Source organism: Setaria viridis, chromosome 5 (assembly GCF_005286985.2).
Source record: "Setaria viridis chromosome 5, Setaria_viridis_v4.0, whole genome shotgun sequence".
NCBI lineage: Eukaryota > Viridiplantae > Streptophyta > Magnoliopsida > Poales > Poaceae > Setaria > Setaria viridis.
Window position 1 is genome coordinate 13980049 of NC_048267.2, and position 14489 is coordinate 13994537.

Here is a 14489-nt window from a genome sequence, read left to right on the forward strand (position 1 = left end):
ATGAAATACTAATATAGAATAAAGAAATAGAAAAGAAAATGCGAAAAAATAGAGGAAAAAAGACAAACAACCGGTACTAAATTAGCCTCCGCCATGCGCGACGTGATAGCTAATTTAGTACCGGTTGATATAAACAATCGGTACTAAAGACCCCAATTTAGTATCAAACTAACAATACCGGTTGCAGAACCGATACTAAGGGGGTTACAAACCGATACTGAAGGCGCTTATATATATGATGAAATGAAAGAAATGAAAATGGCAATATATACTAGTTGAACGCTGTGTTTATATCAATGGCAAAATACGCAAATCATTAACAAAAAATAGGTTTTTTTCTAGGGTTCGCTGGAGCTATTAGCTAGGAATATATATATGCGATGGTGCGGTAAATGCAAAAAGACAATACTAGCTTTGTGAGAGACGTATTTACATGTTTGCGACTTGACTGGTGTCCGTGGATTTATTTGCAACAATTTTCCCAAATTTCTATCATCTGAATTCTGAAATGAAATAAATAATAATGAATTATCATATATAATACTAGAAATATGCCTATATATACTTATATAGTAGCCTATACAAGCCCGAACTCCCCCGTCACAAAGCATATAAACGGCTCTTGCAGTAGTACATCTCACTGTACGATAACTGCCAGCAAATACACATCAGTCACCTGCCAAGCTGCAAAATTTCGTTGCACAGCTATCTCGTCTCTGACCAGATGGTGAGCTCTCAGCCTCTCACGCTGTTCAGCTGTGTCCGTCATCAGCGGCATCGTCGCTGGAGGCATGGAAGAGGTCGAGGCGGTTGTGGCTGAGCTGGTGTGCGTACATGGCCTTCTTGTACTCTGCCCATGTGAAGGGCCTGTACCGCCGCGGCGTGCCGGCGGCAACCGTCTCCGGGAGCGCCGCGATCAGCGCGCGCAGCGGCGGCGCGGCGAAGTAGATGGTGGACAGCCGTGGCCTGGTGGTGCTGGCCATCACCCTGTGCCGGATGCTCACCAGCCGCCCGTTCGTCAGAGCCTGTATGTACGTCACCCAACAGTGCCCAAGAAAACAATAAAGATTCAGCTAAAATTGTGTCAATAAGAATTGGCGAAATGTGCTACACACACACACACAAGTATACAAACTGACCTGGAGGAGATCGCCGACGTTGATGAAGAACGCGGCCGGGTCAGCCGGCACCGGGACCCACTCGTCGCCGCCGCCGCAGCCGTCGGGCAGCAGCACCTGCAGGCCGTCGACGTCGTTGGCGCGGAGAACGCTGAGGATCTGTGGGTCGGTGTGCTCGCCGAACCCGATGCTGCCCTTCGTGCAGCTCCGGCCACCGGGACCCTGCAGGGTGGCGGCGGAAGTAGCATAGTGGTTGATCCGGAGGAGGGAGTCACTGTCGACGGCGGAGATGAGCTGGCTGAGGGACGTCGGGTCCCTGAAGCCCAGGCCCTCGCCGAGCAGGTCCAGGACCCGGCACGCGAGACGCCGCACCGCGTCCACGTACTCGTTCACTGCTACGCTGCAGAGATGGAGACTGAACAATCACCCCAAATGTTTGGCGAATTCATGCTAAAATTCAGAAGAAATGTAGCAAAGATTTGTTTCACTCCGATCCAAAGCAGTGGCTGTGACAATACCAGATGAAACTAAGAGAAAATAAACAATGTAGATAACCGATCGCGATCGGAGGGTTCAGGTACAATGCAGAGAAGGGCAGAGGTAGTTTGAGGGGTATTTGGATCTTTAGTCCGGACTAAAATTCATGTCACATCGGAGGCTAATTAGGAGGACTAAACATGAGTTAATTATAAAACTAATTACACAGATGGAGGCTAATTTGCGAGACGAATCTATTAAGCCTAATTAATCCATCATTAGCACATGTTTACTGTAGCATCACATTGTCAAATCATGGACTAATTAGGTTTAATAGATTTGTCTCGCAAATTAGCCTCCATCTGTGCAATTTGTTTTGTAATTAGTCTATATTTAATACTCTTACTTATTATCTAAACATTCGATGTGATAGGAATTTTAGGAGCTCCTAAATAAACAAACACCCCTTAGTTGTTACAAATTTTGAGTGACATTTTGGGCAAGGGCAGAAGTGGGCAAGGAGCCTTTGCCTCTTTTGGGGTAATTGGGGTGTCAATTGTGACTACTGCGGCAAAAGGCAGATTGGGAAAAGATTGATTGATGAAAGAAACCACAGCGACTGAAAAAAAGCTGCAAACCAACTAGGACACAACTTCCCCAAAACTAGGGTTATAGGACAGCTAATCAGTTGTACTAATCCCCGAGCTAACAGCTGTAGGGAAATAAATGTTATTAGACAATAAACAAAAGTTGTCTGACATGACATGTTGATTTCGTCAGTGTCAACAAATGCTGAAGGCCAAAATTAGGAACATGTACAGTCAGGTGTGAAGCTAAAATAAGGAACATGATGCTTGATCTATGCAACCATGAACAAGCTTAGTGAGTGTTGGTACAGACTCGGTTACGTATCTGCAACTGGTCACGTACGGCGACAGAATTTCCAACGGGCCAAGCGATTGACATGATCTGTCACGCTTTCTTCGGCATCCAATGGGCCGGGGGCTAATAAGGCTGCATGTGTGGTGAAAGACCCCCATTTGGTACGGCTCCCTGGATGCATACGCAGCCCTTCCACACGCCAACAGCCAAGACCACGGTTCGTACGGTCTGGCTCCTTGTGGCATGGTGCTCGAAATGACCTTTCCGCTTTGCACCGTCCTTCCCGATTCTGATCTGATGTAAAACGCAATGGCAGGTGCACTTGTGGAGGATTCCTATTTGTACCATTGTTTATTCCTTTGGTGTTTCACCGTGTAAAGATGAGAATGCATGATCTTTCTGCCTTTTTTCCATTTATGGGATTCTTCTCTTCCACCCAGGTAGCATAGGAGAGCAATCATGCATGTCTTCCACACTCCGATGGAACATTTTTTTTTCTTACCTGCCCATCATCTGTTTACTTGTGGATATTTTTTCATAACTAGAACATGGTTCCTCTGTTCTGTTTAGGGGCGGACCCAGGTAGGCTGATGCAAGCTTAATACAAGATTAAGTATTTTGCACCTCTATTATTTGTATATTTTTTCTTAGATCTCCATTGTTTTTTTCAGCCTTGGACCTGGGCTGCTGCCTGGGTCCTAGATCCGCCACTGGTTCTGTTTATGGGTCACCCGACCCCTCCCCCTTCCTTATCTTCCTTCTCCTTCTTAATTGACGATTAGAATAATTCTTGATTCGTGGAATAATTTGTTACCTCATGTTCCGTGGGTGGCGGGATTGCTAATCTGGTAATCTTCACATGATATTTGTTAGTGACTAATGTCAGGCTAGCTCAGTGTTGTATAATAAGTTTTTGACATTGTAAGATAACCTTCAGTGTATTGTGGTCTTAATGCATGCATACAAGTGTCTTAGGATTGTATTTAATTTGGCGTACAAGGCTATAATTGGTGGAATTGTGAAAAAACTTCTAAAGACATGTTCACAAAAGGCTTTGAAGGTGATGCAAAAAACTTGAAGCCCAAAATTCCGAGACAAACTCAACTTTGTCGCTGATAAATAAAATTGAAAAAAAAAACACAAAAAATAAGAAGCATACTAAATTTAAGGGCAACCTCAACATCGTTGGTGATATATAAAATACACAAAGCAGCAAAAACACAAAGAAATGCAGTAAACTCACCTTTTTTTTCCTTTTTCTTTGTTTTCTGCAAATTTCACATCTCACAAATTAAGTTGAATTTGGGCATGAAATTTATATGGTCACAGATTATATTACTGCCCTTGTTTTTATGAAAGATTATATCACTGCCTTTATGACTCTGAACTTTCTTTTGAATTTTTTTTTTCAAAAACTTATGAACATGCTTTTCGGATGTTTTCATGATTTCACAAAAAGCCTTGGTTCATCGAATATTTTACTACTTTCAATGTATGGCACATGAAAATGGCCCTCTACATTGACATTGCCTTGAATAGGGATTCGGTTTATCCTGGTTGCTATTAGGAAGCATATTTCTTCGCTGTCAACCTTTTGTTCCATGGTGGGTTAAGCTGGACCTTGGGAAGTCTAAATTCTACTAGACACATTCAGAAGCACAATACTGTTCTAGTAAAACTACAATCACAAGCTTCTAAACCCCCAATACTTCCCGCCCAGTGGACGTCGCATCAGGTTAATTAATCCACTTGCTAGGATCACATGAAAACTCTGCTAATAACAGACGTGCATTATTACCATGGCACTGGTCTGATCATATGCATTTGTTAATTACCTTGTACGCAAATCAATTTGACAATATTATCGTATGCAATGCAAGAGACATCATTGCAAATTTGCAACTCAAAGAGACCAAATGAAGGCAGTGACATGATCAAGCAGCATCAATTGATGAAACATGCAAATAAAGAGCCGAACAGAAGAAAGAAAAAGAATAGAGAGGAGAGACGCATGCATGCATATATAGCTGCAAATAAATGTACCTGAACCGCGACGGATCCTCGGCGTCGATGACCGTGGCCTTGCGCGCCACCGCGGCGGGGTCCGCGTGCAGGATGAGGTACTCGAGCTCGCCGACGTCGCCGTTGCCCCCGATGTTCCGGCTGCCGTACCCGAGCGGGTCCGGCGGCCCGGCTGCCTGCTTCGCCCGCGCGGGGCGCGCGAAGAACGCCGACGCCGCGGCGTCCAGCCGCGCGGCGGCGCGCGCCGGCACGCCGTGGTTGACGGCCTTGAAGAAGCCGCGCTCCGCGCAGGCCCGCACCAGCCGGCGCGCCAGGTCGCCGCGCCCCGACGGCGCCGACATGTCCACCGTCGGGATAATGCCGAGCGGGAGCGACTCCGGCGCCATGTCCCGGCTCGCCGCCGACGGCACGACCATGGCGAGGGACCGATAATGGCAGTGCGGATGCGGCCGGAGTGGTGCAGGTGCCACTGCAGTGGCGCGCGTATATATGGGGAGTGCGCGCGTGGAGAGATTCCGCTTGGAATGCTGACAGTTTGTGCTGGTTTTGACCTGGTGTCTTGGCTCGAGCTTGGTTTTGTCACGGATGATGATCAAACGAGGAAGCAGGTTGGATGATCCCTCCCTTTCGCCAGATTGCAGGCTGTGATCTATTTTATTCCCTGGACCTCTGCCGATGCACTCATGCACAGGCGTGGTGGGTAAAGGAGTGCAGATCCTCTGTGGCTGTAATGTTGAAGTACTAGATACAGAGAGCTTTCTTTTCCCCCAGTGAAGAGTTAGGTTAGTCGCTACTGATGTGAGTTAAGTTGTTCATGTAACAACCCCAAAGTTAGATATCTAATTTTTAGAGCCAAGGCTTGTACATCAGAGCCCAAAACCAAGCATATACAGCTGATCCGCTCAACAAGAAGCCGGGTTTCATCAATTCTCGCTAAGATCAGTCTCAATTAATGGAAGTGTCACGGGAGTTTGGGCATTTAATCCTAAGCCACATCAGCAAAACTGCTGACATGACAGGCTATTTATGAGGAGAGAGGAGAAGGAAGTTTCATCCCATGAAATCCACTTAGCACAGTTACCAAGTCTCATGAAATCCAATGAAACTTACATTGAGCATGTTATAGTTTCATGGCATGACATATTTGGTCATAAGACAACGCAAAAATTAAATGATTTAGGCTATCTATGAAACTGTGTGATGAAACTATGCACTGAGAGTGATAGTTTTATTTCATTGAAAAGCTAGCATGACACTCTTAGTAATAGTATGATGAAACAATGCACTGAGACTTATCTAAGAATAATATACTTTGCAATTACAAGTTTGTGAGTAAATATTAGAAAGTCCAGTAGAAAATGGTGCAACAGCTTGTGCACACGTGTATATATAGGATGATGTAGACCCAATCACACCCATCTTAAAATGGGTAAATATTGGTGATGAGCCCCATGAAGAAATAAGGCTGAGGCAAGTTTATTCCCGCTGATAATATTGGAGATATGTTATGCAATTTTATGGACTAGAGTTTAAGTTGAGTATATGTTATGCAATTTTATGGACTAGAGTTTAAGTTCAGTGATAGCTCAATTTGCATGTTTTTGTTCTGCTATCGCTGTTGTTATTTATACCATGTGTCCCCGTTTTATGTTCATAAACTATCTCTTCTTCAAAAAAAAATTTAGCTAGGTGAGTATCAGTATATCACTATTGCAAAGAACCTCATCCGTGCCGGCTCGAAATCTCATTTGTGCCGGTGGGCGAACTGGCACCACGAAGCTGATAAGGATGCGGACAGCTATTCGTGCCGAATACGAATAATGGATTATGCCTACCGGTTCAAAGTTGCACTGGCACACATAGTAAAAATAAGAAGTTATAAATGAAATTAAAAAAAATCTAGTTCCGGAGGCCAGCCCCCAGCTACCTCTCACGGTCGCGCGTCATAAGTCACACGTATTTCGCGCGTGCGGTGTCCAGCCTCCGAACTCATGACCTCCTACCTCACGCGATACCTCTTACTATCCCACCTATACCACGTATCTGCACATAATGGGAAGTTTTATTTCTTTTGATCCATTATTTAAGCATGTAAATATTCTCAAATAAAAAAATATTCAACTACGAAGTTATAGATCTTGTCTAACCATATAATTTTCATATAAAATTTATCTCCATCCAAGTCTATATGCAAAAGTTATGAATTCTGGATACAAACTAAAATTTGAATTGCATAGACGGGGATCATTATTCGTGCTGGCACAATATCGAGCTGGTGTGTATAATGGATTATCCTTGCTGGCTCAATTTTAAGCCGGCACCAATAATCCTAAGAGCACTAGTGCCGATCTCTTTGAGCTGGCGCGAATATGGAGTATACGTGTCGGTGCAATTTCGAGCTGGTAAGCATAATTACCGGCTCAAAATTGCACTGGCATAAATGAAAGAGCTGGCACATATAGTTCATTATTTGTGTCGGCTCATTTCCAACCAGATTATACCCGGCATGGATGAGCCGATACGAATGATTATTTCTCTGTGTAATTAAGCTACTCAAAGAGTTACTAAGCTAGAATTTCAAATTAACTTATAGTAGTAACTATCCAGTATTACCTCGATACATATTTGATCACGCGAAGCTTGCACATGTACACACACAGCAACAAGCAGGAAGGGAGTACCACAGAGGATCAGATACTCCGGTGGGTGAAGAAGCGTTCCGTTCAAGTGTACAGCTCGCTGCATTGCCGTCCGGAATTAGTTTAGTCGTCTTTGTTTAATCGGCCGGAGCTAAGCTAGCTTATATAGCACTCTGACAGAAGCTGTTTCATCGTCCATGTATCGACCGGCAGATGATGCCAATGCCCGAAAAGGAAAACTGAGTTGTGTTCTCCGTTCAAGGCATCAGGAACATGCATCGCCCAGAAAAGCGAAACCACGTCCTCTTTTCCTAGCTAGCTGTGTGCTGGCTGCTTGGCCGGCCGGCCCTAGGAAAATATATATATATATGTGTATATATATATTGCACTTATTTTGAGAATGTATATTAAGGCATAGAAAGAATCAATAATATATAATTTTTAGTATCAATGGAGATTCACTAAGAAAAAATACACATAATCAGTTAGGGTGTGTTTGGTTGCATGAACTACATTTTGGATGACGTGGTTCAACTAATTTGCTTGAACCATATGATTCACTTCCTCTTAATAGAAAATAATACCAACTGGGTGGATTCATTTTGAATGAGTTGTTACAATTTATCCAACCAAATAAAATGATTATCATCTAATTTAAACAATTTTATACATAAACCAAATGGCATATGCAACCAAACAACACATCGATCAGTCTTTTTTTTAGTGCTAGGTAGGTATAATCAAACTATAATGAGGTAGTTTTAATCGACAAGCTCAGGCCGGCGTAGCTAGCTGTGCATGGCTGTGGATACAAGTTGCATATGACAGTGCACGCCTAAATATTTGTCTTGTGCAAGCCCTTGCTCTAAGTAGTGAGAATATAGTACAATAACTTCCGTTAACCCCTAGTATAGTAGTGCATATTCGCCAGTTTGATCAATACACGTCGTCTCCAACTGCAAACAGACGTTGTCCAACCGCGTAAAAAGAAAACCTTCTTGTCGATGCTGATTTTGACTTTGAGTAGTTTCAACTTTCACAGTGCCTCGACTAGGCCCAGAGAACATAGAAACGACAGCTAGCTTTAATTCGTGGTGTGTATCACTTGAGCTAAAGAATGCATAGTTTCCTCCACCAGGAATTGTTGTCTAAATCTATGTGCTTTTTAACAAGTTTATTTATCATTGTTACACGTTAAGACAAGTACTACATAGGATTGGCATGATAACATTTAAACCCAAATGAAATGTGGTTCTTAAGAGTGCTGTACGACTGAAGAGAAATCTCAAAGTAGCTTGTAATGATATTTAAATTTGGTGAAAAACTAGTAATTATGAACAAAACAAGTAATATGCTACATTGGCCAATTCTACGGAGCATACACGAGTAATAAAAATAATTTATATGGCAAAATAAGAAATCATAGCGAATGCAAATAACTACAAATCAAACGGAATGCTACATCACAAAGGAAGAATTAAAAAATATGGGCACAAAGATGTCTGGATTGCGCACGTTGTGCCTTTCAAGAGAAGTCCTTTTCTGCATATTGGACTAAGCTCCAAATACGAAATATGTGTTCTTTGCCAGCATTATTCTCATGTTTGTTTGTTTGTTGCTTGGTACTAGCGGGACTTGGGCACTTGCTGCAACTTCTCCACGTGGATGAATATGGGACTCATGCCAGACGCCGGCACCACCTCGGCCGCTCCTGTCACTGTCGACCTAGACTTGTACAGCTTAACTAATTTCCAAGCATTTTAAAGAATGTTTCCTCTGACAGATAATATAGCATTTTAGAACACACGGTCCTTGAAGAAAAGTTATGTACGTGACTTTGACCGAATCATAGTTTTATAGATATTACATATTTTTTATAAAAAAACCATGTCATCAATAGTTGCACTAACATAGTTGCAATTTGGTCAAAAATATTATTTTATTATACTGCACAGTTCTACTACTAGCTAGGTTTATAAACAAAGAGTACATATCCAGTCAAAATATCCTAGTACCTTGAACATGAAAATGGTTGTCTCATCCATCATTTGAATTCACTACTGCATAACAGGGTTTACTCCCGTGACACGTCACAATAGGCTAATTTTGAAAAAAACAATAACTTGTTAAAATTATTTTTTTTGATATAAGCAGGGGAAGCCCAAACCTATTTTTTATAATTTTTTTATTTCAGATCCGTTTAATTTGCTCCTACAGGAAATCAAACCTAGAGATGCTGGATACTACTCAGGTGCTCCACTAGATAGAGGTCTTTCGCTGATCAACTTTTATTAGACACGAATGACGTGGACAATGTAACTTTTTTTCCAAATGCTTACATGTTTTTGAGCACTTGCTATTTTCTTTCGTTGCTACGTTCCGTAAGTAATACAAGGGATAATGCTAACATCCCTACAGGCCCATCTCCACCTGCCGGTATTTATACCAGCACTACTCAATATGGCGCCGGCAACGATAATCAATCGTACTACCTCCATATTAAAATATTTGTCTTTGTTCAATTTTGATTACGATATTTGATCATTGGTATTATTCAAAAAATTATGTAAGTATCATTTATTTTATTTGTAACTTACTTTGTTATTATTTGAAACATGACTTATCTTCTTGTATATTCGCAACAAATTTTTGAATAAGATGAATGGTTAAACGTTGTAAGAAAAAATAAACAGCAGCAAATATTTCGATACGGAGGGGGTACGTGCTAGCTTCACAGTATGAATACTTGGCCCTTATCCATATCACATCTGCAGTTGGATAATCGGCACAACTGAGTGTTATGAGTTGACCCGGTCACCCGGACAAGACGTTCAATTTTTTTTATTTTTAACTTATTTTTAAATAAAATTATAAAAACAATTTGTCCGGAAGTTTATTTGCACCAGGTGATCTTTTTCCCGCGCCAGCACGCCTGGCGTGATAGGAAGCCTCTGCCACGCCACATGCACTGGCGCGACGGATGCCGCCATGCTGGCGCGGCGCCGCAGGTGGGCCAGCTAGGCGTTGACGTGGGCAGGCGGTTGCCGCGCCAGCCCGCCCGCCAGGTGGGCTGGCGCGGCAGCGCCCTCTACCAACTGCACGCCGGTTCACTCCTCCCTCCCTCCCTCCTTTCTTCTTCCTCCAGTAACCCCGAGTCCAACCCTTGCACACGCCACCCGGCCGCCTCCACCCCCAAATCCACCCAAAATCCGACGATTTCGGTGGGGAAAAAATGTGAGAATTGGTTAACGTTTCGTGTGGAAGGTATCCTCCAACCTTTTCCCTTGGTTTAGCGTTCCATTTGGTAGATCGGAGGACGTTTAGGTGAGCTAGGGTTGAGTTGTTGATTTGAAATTTTGATGAAATGCAATTTTGTTATGAGTTAGATGATGCGTAGTTCATACGTAATAGAGTCTCTGCCCGCGATATTGACGTGTAGAACTTGTTGAATGCTTCGATTTAGGTATATATTCATCTAATTGTGTAGTGTACATGACATGTGTAGGTTTTTTTTGCAATATTTCCAATTAATATGCCCAATATGTTTAGTTTGTAATATAGTTGCTATAGTTTATATGGTGAAGTCTTTGTATTTTGTAGATAGATTGTTTAATTTGTATGTTTGATGGTGGAATTGTGAGAGTTGGTATGCAATTGTGTAGTGTACATGATATGGGTACATTTTTTTTGCAATATGTCCAATTAATTTGTCCAATATTTTTATATCTTAATATAGTTGCTTTAGTTTATATGATTAAGTGTTTGTATTTTGTAGATAGAGTGTTTGTATTTTGTCGAATTGATGTATATAGTTCGTATGGAAAAGTAGATGGATTACTTGTGTTGACGCCATTTTTTGACGTGTATTAAAAGTTGACGTCAAAAGGAAGAAGAGATGCTGATGCGTGACAGAGGAGCAACGGCTAGTAAAATCTGTCGATAAAGTTACAATAGTTCAGCCGATGGAATCATGGAGGTTCGGCTGATGAAGACAGGAGAATTGAACCGATGGGAGCCGATGGGGTCTAGCCGATGCAAGCAGGAGGGTTCCAGCCGATCGGATGTGTTGGAGCTTTGACCGATAAGAGGCAAAAGAGTCTTGATCGGCGAGGAGGTTGCAAGATGGTGGATGTAGGGTTGGTTAATAGAATCTAAGTTCGTTTCCGACTCTTGTACGAGTTGTTTTGTTTAGAAGGTTTGTTTCTTTTGTTATAGATATTGTATTTCGTCGTAATCAACCAGGACTAGGAGTTTTGAGTTTAGAGTATAAATAGAGACCCTTCGAGGCCTGAGAAAGATGTACACACACCAACAAACAAATCTACTTTATTCGCAATTTTCTTTCAAGTCGGTGACTTCGCCAAAGTTTTCTTTTTCTTCACGAGTTCTTTCAAGCTAGTAGGTCTACATCATCTTGATCTCCGGCTAGATTGTAAGTTCCGCGTTTATCGAGTAATTTCTAGGCTTTAGCTTCTGACGCATCGTTGTTGTTTCGTCTAGATTTATTCATCAAGTTATCAATATTCGCTAGATCCACAAGTTGACTAGCACGGTCTTGATTGTCCTTGTCAATTGGAAGGTCAAATTAACTGGCACGCCTTGGATCGAGAGGGTTACAACCTATACTTGAGCGAAGAAGATCTCTCAGGTTTCGTGTGTTAGTACGTGAAGGTCACCGCCCGATTTTTGCGTCAACACACTTTTGGCACACCCGGTGGGACCACGAGCAGTTTTTCAACATGTCCATTCCGGAACCTTCTGAGCTCTCAAACAAAAACATCATGGAGGTTACGGAAGAGGATCTTAAGGAGGATTAGAAAAGTGATATGGCAAGAGCTATGGAGGAAAATAAGTTGGCATACTTGAGATCCTATAGCCTTACCAAGAGGGGAGAAGCCGTTAAGAAGCATGATTTTCCAATCCCTCGTCATATCACTATTGATGAAAATCCAAGGAAGATGAAAGAGATGATTGACCAAGCTGTTCATCATGCGTTGATTAATCAGTCCTCAGTGATGAACAACACCGTTCACAATGTTGTCGTCAACACCTTACTAGGGGAAGCTCCTCAAGGTTATCGAGGTCTAGCCTACGAATCCGCTAAAAGTGCAAGTAATGCGCCAATTGGAAACATCATGGCGGCACCTGGCATGACTCGTTCGGTTTCTCAGCCGATGCAGTCAAGGGGAGGTTATGGTGTTATGCCGCCTCTGAGTCCCAGTGTTGCACCACCTCTATCAATGCAGATTATGAACCAGACTTCCCTAGTATATTCTACTCTATCGCCGTTAACTTCATCATCGGCGCAATGGGGAACAACAGGAATACCAATTGGATGGAACCCGATCACTAGGGTTGGAGTGCCTCCAGGGTCATTCACCCTGTCCGCAGGGTCTCATATACAGATATCACAGGTGTTGACTCCTCAACCGACAACTCAACGTCAACAGCAAGATACTTCAGAAGTCAATAGGGGAACCGACACTTTGATGCCTCATCAAGACGGGTCAACGATGGTATTATATAATGAGGAGGCAGGCGTGCTACAGCACGTTAACCTTCCTCAGCAGCAAGCATCGGCTCCTTAGCCGATAGTTCAGCCGCAGCCTCAGCAACAAGCATCGGCTGCTCAGCCGATAGTTTTGCCACAACTGCAGCAACAGGCATCGGTTTTTCAGCTGACGATTCAGCCGGTCGTACCACAACAGCCGCAGACTGCACACCAGCAGGTAGATTGGGCTGCAAAGATAGTTGAGGTAATGCAAGATCAGTTCGGGTTAAAACCAAAGCAGCAAACGTGTACAGAACGCCATATCCACCTGCATATGACTTGCTTCTATTTCCCCATCGGTATAAAGTACCTGACTTCACCAAGTTCTCAGGACAAGATGATACCTCCACGGTAGAGCACGTCAACCGATTTATTATTCAATGTGGAGAAGCAGTTGCGCATGATGCGTTGAGGGTTCAGTTGTTCTCGTCATCTTTGTCTGGGTTGGCCTTCCAGTGGTTCATGATACTTCTGGCTAATTCTATTATTTACTGTGCCGATCTAGAGAAGCAGTTTCATAAATACTTCTTTGCCAGAGTTCATGAGATGAAGCTCACAAATCTGACTGGATTGAGGCAGGGGAGTGATGAGTCAATAGCTGGCTTTATACAAAGATTCAGAGAAGTCAAAAACAAGTGCTATAGTTTGGTCCTATGTGATAGCCAACTAGCTGAAGTAGCCTTTCAAGGACTCTTGCCACACATCAAAGAAAAATACGCATCGCAGGAATTTGAAAGCCTGAGTCAACTTGTGGATCGGATGTCAAACTAGGAAGTACACCCTTATGAGCAGAAGAGAAACTTTCAGAAGAGGGTTGCATATGTGAAGTACTCCAATTCAGATGAACAGATGGAAATTAGCTTGGCTGAGTGGGTCAAAAACAAGAAACCAGTTTCGTGTCCATTTGGCAAGAAAGAGCCTAAAAAGTTTGGGTTCGATACTACCAGAGCTGACAAGATCTTTGATTTGTTGTTGCAAGAGGGGCAGATCATGTTGTCACCCTATCATACTATGCCGTCGGCTGAGGAGCTCAAAAAGATCAAATACTGCAAGTGGCCTAATGCTACGTCTCATGACACAAATGAGTGCAAAGTTTTCTATCAGCAGATCCAATAAGCTATTGAGCAGGGAAGACTTCAGTTTGAAGCTCCTACGAAGCTAGCAAAGCCGATGAAGATCGACCAGCACCCTCTCCCAACTGACATCGTGGAAGTTGGTGGTAAGGGTGTGATCTAGGCCAAAGTATTGACTTCAGAATCGGCCAAGAAGAGTGGAGCTGTAGATCCTAAAGTTCAGATATCGGCCGATGACATCAAGGGAAAAGAGCGATTAGAAGAAGGAGAAAGTTCAAAGGGACCTCGTAGGCTGATTTGTAACGACCTAGATTAACTCAACCGAGTTTAATCTTAAGACAAATCCCCTAATCCAATTGACTCAGTCTTTCGTGAGCTATACCGGCTAAGTCTGGTTTTCAGCCCAACCTAGCGCCTTAGGGAGGGTTTATCTTTGGAAAGTTGAGCAGGACGCCAAGAAAACTCTTTATAGAAGTTGGAGAACAAAGTCCCTGCTCTAACTTTGTTAATTGGACCTTAATCCAATTCGCCTCCGAAGATCACCAAATCTGCATCTCAAATCAGCCCCGACCCCTGAAACCTAGCAAACCGCCGTTTTCTCTAAGTCAAGAAACCAGTGTTCCTCAAAATTTTGGAGCCTTGGATCCCCAAATCCACTGCATTTTTGGACTCGGTCCGATTACAAGAGTTGGGCCTTGGCTTGAGTACTACAACTCTTGTTATGGGA

General features: G+C 42.9%; 1 protein-coding gene across 1 annotated transcript; it reads right to left on the bottom strand.

The window, feature by feature from the left end:
- Positions 1 to 582: 582 nt before the first annotated feature.
- LOC117856251 (gibberellin 2-beta-dioxygenase 2) lies at positions 583 to 4915 on the bottom strand. Its single transcript, XM_034738653.2, has 3 exons — positions 4521 to 4915; positions 1140 to 1518; positions 583 to 1025 (listed from the first exon to the last, which is right to left on the bottom strand). The coding sequence occupies exons 1-3, from the start codon at positions 4913 to 4915 to the stop codon at positions 753 to 755; spliced, it is 1047 nt and encodes a 348-aa protein (XP_034594544.1). The 3' UTR covers positions 583 to 752.
- Between the last annotated feature and the right edge of the window lie 9574 nt (positions 4916 to 14489).

Excerpts from the sequence above, each read along its gene's own strand:
- LOC117856251 (XM_034738653.2), bottom strand. The coding sequence starts at position 4,915 with ATGGTCGTGCCGTCGGCGGCGAGCCGGGACATGGCGCCGGAGTCGCTC. Across the intron at positions 1,519-4,520 it reads GAGGATCCGTCGCGGTTCAG|CGTAGCAGTGAACGAGTACG; the intron begins GTACATTTATTT and ends CCATCTCTGCAG. Across the intron at positions 1,026-1,139 it reads ACGTCGGCGATCTCCTCCAG|GCTCTGACGAACGGGCGGCT; the intron begins GTCAGTTTGTAT and ends ACGTACATACAG.